The following is an 11,090-nucleotide window of genomic DNA, read 5'->3' on the forward strand; positions in this document are numbered from 1 at the left end:
TAATACGGTAAAAGTCTGTTAATGCTACTCTACGACGGGTATTTGACAATACTAGAAACAGCTGTCTGGTCAGCCAAAAATTCAATTAATTAAAAATAATAACTATTAAATTTTTTTTGTTGTATTTCACTATTGTTCGAAACCTCACTATTAAATACAATAGTTAATATTAAGTAAAATAGACACTACCGTCATAACTGACGTTAAAAAAATTAAATTCATTATTATTTTTTTTTAAACATTTAACAATTATTTATATCTTCTGAATTATATTTCAATTTAATTGCAAAAAACATCAGTTGTTTTCCTTATTTAATAGTTCATTTAGATAAACAGCACATTTGGAATTCATGAAGAAATTCTTGAAGAGAAGAATTTTTAGTACGTTAAATATAAATCATTCTCAAATGAAAGAAAATTTCCTGTAAATAAATTTTATTTTATTTAAATATAACTAAATTGATGCAAAACGTGTACAAATAATTTTTTTTTTGCAATTAATAATTTAAAAGCATAAAATTAATATTTACAATTATTTAAAGTGTAGGGAAGGAACTATTTCAAGCCGTTGGCAATTCATTAAAATACACAATTTCTCTTATAACACATCAAAACTTAATTGTCTACAGCAAAGCTCGTGTAATTTCCCAGTAGGGACCGTCATGCTGCTATCTTCCCTTACATCATGCTTACTTTTCGCCGGTCATCATGACGAGTTCCTTTCCAAATTCCCATGACTTTTATTAGCAGTTGGCCGCCGAAATCATGCATGACTTGGTAAAGTGCAAAAGGTATGCGGCACGAAATACGGAATTGACATTCGTAAAACTTCGTTTACGAATCCAAATGCACTTTACGATGGAAGCATGTTGTAAGCATGACAAAGTAAACTAAATCGTCATGGGCGATGCTTGTGCACGCAAAATATGAGGTGATCATTTTCTGCCTTACGACCTGCTTCCAAAGAAGGTGGTCACCTTCTTTTGTAGCTTACGAAGTCAGTAGGTTGTAAGGATGTTAAATGTTCTTGCATTTTACATATTTTTATTCTAAAATATGTAAATTTTTATAAAAAAAATAAAAAAACAATATATTTTTTTGTTTTAATTTATTAGAAAAATAAATAAACATTACAAAAACAATAGATTATAATTTTTTTTGGTTTGAATTTTTTTTTAAATATAAATATTATTAATTTTTTTTGTTTTAATTTTTTCTTTAATATAAATAAATAAAAATTACAATATTATAAATTATAATTTTTTTTGCTTTAAATTTTTTTTAATTTTTTTTTAATATAAATAAATAAAATTAACAAAAACAATATTTATTGATATTATAATTATAGATTTTAATTTTTTTTTGTATTTTTTCTTTGTTTTTTTTATTATTATAAATATTAAATAAATAAATAAAAATTATTTGCTGGTTTCTTCCACTCTGCGCTTCTTCCGGTCGTTGCACTGCTGTTTATAATGAATTCCTTTAACATTCTTTATGGCTATTCGTATATCCGAAATATACTCCTTTTCTGTATAGCCATCTTTTTGCAAGGCTTCTGTAAAGAAAAATAAGTTGTTAGTTTTATTTATTTATTTATATATATGCATCAATTTTTTTATACCGAATATTGAAGCATTTAAGAATTTAAATTCCTTAAATGCTTTTTTGGTGCCAATTCCATCATAATTTAACTCCAAAACTAACGTTCGATCGATGATTCGATGTAAGTTTTTTTTTATTCCCTCCGGTTGAATAGGAAAGCAGTTATCAGAAACTGCTGTATCGCTTCTCTTTTCCATCATGTTCATGAGTGTGTGGAATTTTGCTATAACGTCAATGTTACTTTCTGTAAAAAAAAGGGATTCTCATAAATAATTTTATTTTATTTAGTAAAATTAGTAATGTTACCTTTTACTAATTTCAACTCCTTGAGTATCGCGTCCTGATTTTGAGAAATTGAGAAATAATAACTAACAACTTAAATTAAAATATAAACAAATAATTAAATAATAACAATTATTATTAAAATAATAAATAAATATTCCAGTAAATAAACTGGAAACAGCAAAAGAACTGTAGACTGAAACAGAAATAATAAATATAGTTTTTAAAAAACACGCCAGGTATATAAAGCGCAATCAAAAAAAATGTTTTCAATTTAAATTTCAACTTACACTGGAATTCCGAAGGAAAAACAATAATTAATATTGTTAAACACAAATTCACAATATATTATAAATTTCTTTTGTTTATTCGTTTATAATATTCGTTTATTAATTTATTAAATTTAATAAATTTAGCAAGACACCAAAAATTCACAAAATCGATCCGCACCGAAAAATTAAACGCTCCGCACTTAAATGCACACGAATACTGAGCATGCTCGAATAATTGTATAGAAATTTCCTTAAGGAATACAACAACAACAAATATGACAAAAAAATATCTGTCGTTCGGTTAATTTCACGAAGAGTAAGGGTTTTTTTTTCGCTAGCCGCATGACATGATACATTACCAGTACATTCTTTTAGTATGATGACTTCTCACATTCCTTTGTAAACATGATGTCATGCATACCTTTTTCATGTGCTTACCAAACGGACTACTGGGTTATTTTACACTACAGCACAGACACAAGCACAGGCACACACACATTCACAGACACAGACACAGACGATAAATTATTAATTTAATAGGCCATTAGAAAAGCGCTTAAATAATGTGATTTTCACCAAATAGGAAATAGCAAATTATATTTACCAAATAAAATATTTGAGTGTGGGAACGCAAAAGATTAGACAATTCGGTTTATTTACCAAAATCAAGCTAAAACGCTTTGATAAATACAGTTAAATAAATTTTATTTATTTTGGACTCAACGCTGCGTATAAGTTATAAAATTTAACGATGCTTTGATAGGGTAAAAAATTTTTGCACTTAAAGCCAATAAGTTTAAAGAGAAAAGTATAGTTAAAATGAATAATAAAACAATTTAATGTTGAAATATAAAATTAAATGATTTTAACTTAAACTTAATTAAGTTGACTTAAAACAAGACTTTATTGACATTTAGATTAGCAGTGCCATTTAATTAATTTACTTTTTTAACCGTTCACTTATAAGTTTCTTCTTTCTTTATTATGAAACTTATAAGTTTCATAATAAATGTTCAATTTTTTATATTAATAATAATTTTTATTGTATAATTATATATTTTTATTTCTTAGAGTTCTAAGAAATTCTTGGCTGCCCAAGAATGCAAATTGAATAAGACTCAAACAATATTTTTTTTTGGATTTGTTTTGGAAATTTCCTCGGTATTATGAAGATAGAATTTATCAAAATTTAAGTACTTGAATTAGGGATATGTGGGCTTTGGATGTTACGAGGGTCATATTTTTATATTTTAAACTTTGACAACACTGATTGTTGTCAGGTGTCATCTGACGTTTCCATTCGAAAGTTTGACATTATTAAACAGAACCTACCTTAGACTTATTGTCAAAAGTGCGATACGAGTAATGCAAGATTGTCATGCGACATACTGTGAGATTGAGGGAACCCTAAGGATTAGTTCCACCAGAATATATATATTGTTGAAATTTAAAAGGGTTCAATTTCCGATACTGACAGTTTAAAAATTATTTAATGACAGTTAAACCAATAGATATTTCGAAATACTACTGATAACAGATATTTGATGAAAACTGAAACAGTCGTATGCTCAGGTCAGACTAAAAAAAAATTTCTTTTCTTAATTTGAATATTTCCTTACTAGGGATCTGCTTTCCATTTGAAATAAATTCCTTGTTCTAGGACAAAAATAATTTTTAAATAATAATTTTTCTTTTATGATTATTCTTTTGAAGAAATTAATATGCAAAGTTAAAATAATATTATATCTCAATTATGTTGATTTATTATAATAAATAATAAAAATTTTGCGTTTATTATTGGAGCTTTTACTAAACGAATTGTGATAAATCAGCTAAAAGCATAAGTTAAATTATTTTGCATATTTTATTCACTCTGTTGGTTAAACAATTAAAAACTGTCTGTAGTCTGAAATTTCTAGCGAATTTTACATAGAAATGCTTCAAACTCGTTTAATATCGATGTAAATTATCTTCGTAGTTGTAAATTTACGAAATTGGTAAAGATTTATCACAATAGTTAAGTAACTTATCATGATATAGTATTTATCAAGTTAAAGTAGGTAGTGAATACGTCAGTTGTAAGTAACAATGCCTCAATTGTGATCAATATCAACGTTAATTAATTATATCTATTAATTCGTAGTAGTATTTGTATGCATTTTTCAAGATATTTAATACCATTCATCATAATAAACAGCATAGTGAATATGTTATGATGAAATAACATAATATATCTGGCATTTCTTATTCAAGTTTAATAAAACTAAATAATCAACTAACGAATTTGATTTAGTCAGAATAAATTTTATTGCAGTTGTTGTATTACCATTTATAATCTTAATGCTTTACCTAATTAATTATTATTTTAATATTATTATTACAATTATAACATTACTGTTGAATAAATTGTTTTTCAAAAAGTAGGGAAGGTAGAGATGGTTAGACTAAAATCTCATTTAATCTACATATACATATACAGAAACTTAAAAACGATAATGCCAATACAACTATAAACGTTTTTAAATGATTACTTGTGATTTTTGTGGACATGGTACTTCCAAATTATGTGATCCATTTTTATTTCGAACAACAAAATATCAATAGATTTTTAAACCACTAGTGGTTTACCTAGCTTCCCATATATTAGAGCGGTGCAGTTAATTGTTATGCTTTCCATATAAAGACCAGATAAGAAAACTTCAAACTGATTGATGAAGATAGATATTACTTAATATCTAGACTTCAGACTCTTAAACTTAATTTTTTTAAGTGGTTATTATTTTTATTTATGTTGTAAAAGCCTTCTATGAAACAAAATAAAAATTAGTAAGTTGGCTTTTAAATTTTAATTTTTATATTGCATAGATTTTTATATATTATCTATAACTAATTATTTAATGTACGTAGCAAGAAATGTAAACAATTCTACTAAATTATACAACATATTGTCAAATTCAAACTTAAATAATATATCCTTTGTATAAATTTGGTGCTTATATTTATATATATAAAAAGATATTGTACATTAACTACGTAAAGTTATTTATTGCCAATTTTTAAGAATTTAAACTGATTTATGTGTCCTCAAGATAAGATTTACATTTAATCTACTTTAAGTTATATTATTACTTGCCTTTATTTATGCGTTACAAATATAAAACTACATATACGTATGTATGTATATATACGGATGCGTATGTGTATGTATTCGATTATCTTTAATATATTATATTATTAAGTCAACTTAATTTAGTATTAACGTTTTTATATTGTTAAATTTATGTGAATGTTTTCGTGACGTACATAAATATTCAATGTCACATTCGAGTATGTGGCAAAATAATGTTGGCCATAAAAATGATTTGGGTTATTAATTTTTGGTTAAGTGCTAATAGGCTTTAGAATAGCAATGATGTTGAAATTTGTATTTGTAATGAAGTGCTATACTAATAAATATTTTAAGTAATTCCATTTTATAAACAAACATATTGTGAGAGGAAAACTGAGGCAATTTGCGAAACATAACCATATATGTTAATAAAAACAGTAATAAAAGTCACAGTAAAACCAATAATTAAATAAAATTAAATTAGTGATTAAAAATATTTATATTAATTATTATTTAATAGGAATTTTAACTCCAAAACTCTGTTTAAAATATTTAATTCGTATAGTCACTACTGTTTACCATTCCACCATACATTATATAAAATATTACTATTTTATAATATATATTATATTACTATAATTTAGTGTATACATTATATACCATACACTAAATGTAAATTATGTATATAATGTACATGTTTAATGTTTAACGCCAGTTGTTATACCACAGATTGGCTTTGTTCTTAGCAGATCAGAAGGATTTCTGAATCGAGCGCAATGGTCAGTATACGAACAACTCTGATAGGCATGAGTCCCATATTTAAGTAAGTGAACCACATTGACTACATTTTTAAAATGGCCAACTGTTTTAGTTTAATGGATGACAGTTCTATCTGGTCGGTGAGAAAAGGTGACCAAAATATATTGAATCTTTATATAACATTTAAAGATATATTTATATAACATTAAATATTTGTATTGTAATCATGTTTCATATCATATCTGAATTAGTTTAGATTTGTTTTTCTATCAACATATTTTTTTTATTATATCGATATAAAGGATTCAGAATAGTACATAAACATAACCTTTTGTTATGTATTTTAATAGATCTTAAACAATATTAGATTAATAGACTATTATAGGATTTAAAAATGCAAATTCTTGCAAATACATTTTATTCAGCCATGATGTAAAATTATTGACAATTAAATATCAAAACAATTTATGGGTTAATAAAACTGATATGAAACTAAGAAACATAGCCTCAACTCAGTCAAATATTACGTATTTTGTTTAACACCTCATGAGGTAATGATCTTATAAATGTGATTGTATTTCAGAGTATTCGGTAGTCTCTTAAATAATCTGTGTGTTGTTGAAAACTTGTGTTACCTGAGGATTAATTTAGTTGGGAGCGAAAAACTGTTAAATTTGATCTGTTACAGTTAAAAACATATTTGAATTATTTATGGTAGTTAGTCCTCGTAAGATTTGGTACAAATTTGGTCCGAGTAAAAAAATGTTTGAATTACTTGTTGTACTTAGTCTTGGGTAAAGTAAGTTAAGATAAATTTTTTTTTTGCAATCGTAAATGATATATCTTATAAGGCCATGCAGTAGTTTATAAACAATATGAATATCATATGTTAGTTTTCTTAAGAAATTTGTTACTTTGGCAAGCAAACGTCGAATACTGTATTAACAGTGTGTTTTATCCATTGTATGGTTAGTATAACCATACAATATTTAGTAACTATTAAATATTGTTTAGTTAAAATATTTCCATTTTAAATTTAAACTAGGAATCTTTACATATACATATAAATCAAGTTTTGAAGTTGTATTTATTTTTGTAGAAGTAGTTCTAATAAATCAGGTGATGCAACTAATAACTAAACTAATTCTAATTTCGTTTTTTTTTCTTGATTAGACAGTTTTATATAAATCAATATTATTTTACTTCAATTGTGCATTAAATTACTCAGTTAAAAAACTCATTTCAGAGTTCATTAAAATGCAATTCAAAAATTTAGGTTGTTTGTGGAAAATTCATCGTGGGACGGATGATTCATTAAAGTAGTTTTGTACCCCCATCATCTCTCTTGCGAAATCGTATTTGAAATGCAAATTATTTATGTTTTTTAAGTCATTAATATCGTTTTCAAGACTCCTGTTCAGATTCAAGAAATGCAAATACGAAAACTTAGCAAAAATATTCTAAATTGTTTATCTTGTTTACAATTTCAATGTGAGTCCCTACTTCTTTATACTTTGCATTGAAAGGAATTAAATGTCCTGTGCATCTTTTGCTCTGCTAACAAATTACTTTAGGTATTTTAATATTTTAAATAGAAAGTTTACATTTGCCAACAAGGTGTTTAGAGTATATGTATATAGCATGTATATATTTATATTGAAATGATACAATTTTTTAAGCATATAGAATACGTTTGAGTTTTGCTTTGTGTTTTTACAAAATAAGAATATTCTTAATTCATGTTCCGCAATTTATGCGTTTGTGTTGGCATTTTCACAGTATTTCTGTATTTTTAATAAACTTTATTTAGTTGATTTTCTTTAAAATCAAACTGAATAAATTTTTTCAGAAATATATATCTCATCTCTTATTCCGCACACATATTCGATGAGCTGATAGAAAAGTATCAAAATAGGCAATAAAATGTATGAAAAGGAGCAAAGCGCCTTGTTGCTTTTGTGAACACTTAATAAAAGCTGATTTTCTATCAAGTGATTGCTTAAGAGTGCATAAAAGGATATTCCACTTGTCAGTATCGCTTTACTTGTTGGTTTTGTTGTTTGTTATTCAACATTTCTACTAATTTACAATTCACAACAGCAACACCAAGAAACACTCGAGAAAATTGCTTAACCATAAAACCATAGACGCAATATGTACATGTTTGTGGGCATAAACTTGCGGATCTTTCTTTTTATACCATATATATATATTTATACATATTATATATATATATATATATATATATAAATATATATAGATGTGTGAATTTTTTTTTTGTAAGTGGTTTCCTTTCAGAGCACATTCATCAAGAATCGCAGTGTACCATCTGAAAGTGATGTGTCAATTAGCTACATTGCAACTGACAGCAACTTTCAGGCATAACTCAATTAACTATAATAAACGTATATATATGCGGTTAATTTGGAAAAAGGATACACTTCCTCAACTAAGTTTGTATTTTTGCTATATTATAGCGATTTAAATGAATTGACTTTGGTGTAAAAGCAATTATACTAACATATTTTATTTGCCTTTTGACTGTGGGGCGAACTCATTTGTAGTTTTTTCAAGTACTGGATTATACGAATATATCTACTGAAGACGAGATTGAAAAAACAGATAACAATAGCAGTCAGTAATTCACTTAATCTTGAAAAATAAATGACAAGATAAATTGATACTAAAATCATTTAGTATCAACATTCTATGTATGTTAAGTACATTTATTTTTATATAATTATATATTAATATAATTTAATACTAAAGTTTAATTTGACACATAGCTTTATTATGAGTTATTCACCCATCCAAAACAGAAGTTAAGATATATATAAAATTTACTAAATCGATGTGAGAGGAGGATTAATAATCAAATAAGCATCAAATAATTGTAACTATGATTAGAAACAAAAAACGCATAATATATTTCTTTTCAACTTTTTTCAAATTCTAATAACTCAAAATTAAATTGTCGAAAATTACAACGATTTTATAAGCCATTTAACAAAAATATTGTTATATTTAGACTAGTGTACTTAACTCGATGTATACGAGCAATATGTGTCATTTTTCATACAAAATCTATACTAATGGCGTTTTCGATTGGTCAATCTGGAGTAGCTTTTTCAATCAAGATTCACGTTTAGTGAAATTTTATTTTATCGATTGGTTAATCTGGAGCAAAATTTATAACAGTCGAGATTAATTTATAAAACTCTACATATTTGGCAGAGTAGCAAGATTACTTTGAAAATAACAAATTATTATTTGTGTGACTTGACAAATAAAGTGTGATTTGATTCGATATATGTATTTCTAAATAATATAAATGTTTACTAACATGACTAAGAAAATGTTAGATTACTCTAAAAATGTTCGAATAGACAATAAAATACGACAGAGCGAGAGTAAATCTAAATTGAATCCAGATTAACTAACCGAAAATGTCATAAATCTATGTTATAAGTGAAAATATAATATATGATATGTAGTATTTATAGTAAAACAATAAAAATAAAACAGTACAAGATCTCAATATAATTTTTCTTTGTTATTGTCGATTGTTTTGTTATTCGCTCATGACATCTTTAAATAAAAACTCATTTATTCAAATAACCTTTGAATTTTTCTAAGGATACGATTTTGGCATATCAATATATTTGATCACTTTTTTACATAAATCTCTACTTATTTTTATTAAAATCAATTAAAATATTAATTTTTCATTTTGTTTGTGATATATTGAATTAAACCAAATAATTTAATATAATCTCAAAGAAAAAACTACAATGGATTTATATCGTTTGAACTTTATGATCAAGTCACATTGGAGAATATAAGGACATTGATTTTCTCTTAATAAATTGATTGTGTCAAGAGATATGCATAACCTTCGTGTCCAGTTTACTTTTCTCAAAGTAAATCTTGTTGATACCACGTATTGTTCAAGCCGAAATAACATAGTTTATGTTACCAAACTTCAGTAATTGTATTTCTGCAGTGTTCTCCATAGTCGGCAACTGTAGTGTTGTCTTCATATTTATAAAATATGATCTAATCATACTTTAGATTACTCCAGACCACTACACACTAAGTCGTTAATTTTTATGGATATAGATTTATTTCATAAACGTATGTGTGAATGAAATAAATTGCATTCACTTTAAAAGCAACTACTTTATTAATTTAAAGTTATTTTTTAAATTTGTTTAAAGTCAACTAATAACATGTTTCATACAATTTTTTAGCTGGAAATATGAAGAAAGAAGGATCAAATTCTCTTCCGTTAAAATAAAATATTGATTTCACATTTGTCGTAACAAAAAAAGTTCTAATTAAGTAACAATTAGAAGGAAAAAATATCAATTCAGATAATAGACAATAATAAAGCATTTGTTCTTATTCACACAAAGCCAAAAATCTTGGTGTTACTATAGATAGCTTGGATAGACCATATCAAAGCTAAAAGTAATGTAATTAACAGTGGAAAATAAACTCCTAGAATATAAAACAGTAATCACTTCAATAAAGAAATATGGAGCCGAAATATGGGGCACAAATCCAAATGCAAATCCAATATACAAATAATGCAAACACTGCAATCAAAAATATTAAGGGCTATCATTAACGCTGAATAGTATATCTAAAACTATGACATTCATCGTGACTTAAAAACACCGTTTTTCGCAGACGTTATCCGAAAAATTGTAAAAATTACACAGATATATTATTATTCCACCCTATCCCAATAATGAGGTAGCTACCATATGACGAAGCCACATATGATAGACGATTTAAATGCTTATTTCCATCAAAACTATTAATATATAATAATCCATAACTAGCTATATAATGTGCACATAGTACAATCTCGATCTATTTATTGTTTGATTCATCTACGTCTAATATTTAATTATTTTATAATAATCCATAACTAGCTATCTAATGTGCACATAATACAATCTTGATCTATTTATTGTTTGATTCATCTACTTCTAATATTTAATTATTTTATATTATTTAATTTAAACACGTATTTATTACTTATTGTTTATAGTTCA

The 11,090-nt window shown here is 25.7% G+C and overlaps 1 protein-coding gene across 1 annotated transcript; it reads right to left on the minus strand.

The window, feature by feature from the left end:
* Positions 1–1,379: 1,379 nt before the first annotated feature.
* On the minus strand, positions 1,380–2,019 carry LOC119685771. The gene is made up of 3 exons (XM_038100148.1): positions 1,912–2,019; positions 1,625–1,849; positions 1,380–1,558 (listed from the first exon to the last, which is right to left on the minus strand). The coding sequence occupies exons 2-3, from the start codon at positions 1,809–1,811 to the stop codon at positions 1,419–1,421; spliced, it is 327 nt and encodes a 108-aa protein (XP_037956076.1). The 5' UTR covers positions 1,812–1,849; positions 1,912–2,019; the 3' UTR covers positions 1,380–1,418.
* Between the last annotated feature and the right edge of the window lie 9,071 nt (positions 2,020–11,090).

Source organism: Teleopsis dalmanni, chromosome 2, assembly GCF_002237135.1.
Source record: "Teleopsis dalmanni isolate 2A chromosome 2, ASM223713v2, whole genome shotgun sequence".
NCBI classification, from domain to species: Eukaryota; Metazoa; Arthropoda; class Insecta; order Diptera; family Diopsidae; genus Teleopsis; species Teleopsis dalmanni.

What these genes read in the sequence shown, in the direction of transcription:
- LOC119685771 (XM_038100148.1), bottom strand. Translation starts at nt 1,811, where the DNA reads ATGAACATGATGGAAAAGAGAAGCGATACAGCAGTTTCTGATAACTGC. An exon ending in CTTAAATGCTTCAATATTCG is followed by an intron (nt 1,559 to 1,624) that starts GTATAAAAAAAT and finishes TTTTCTTTACAG; the next exon opens with AAGCCTTGCAAAAAGATGGC.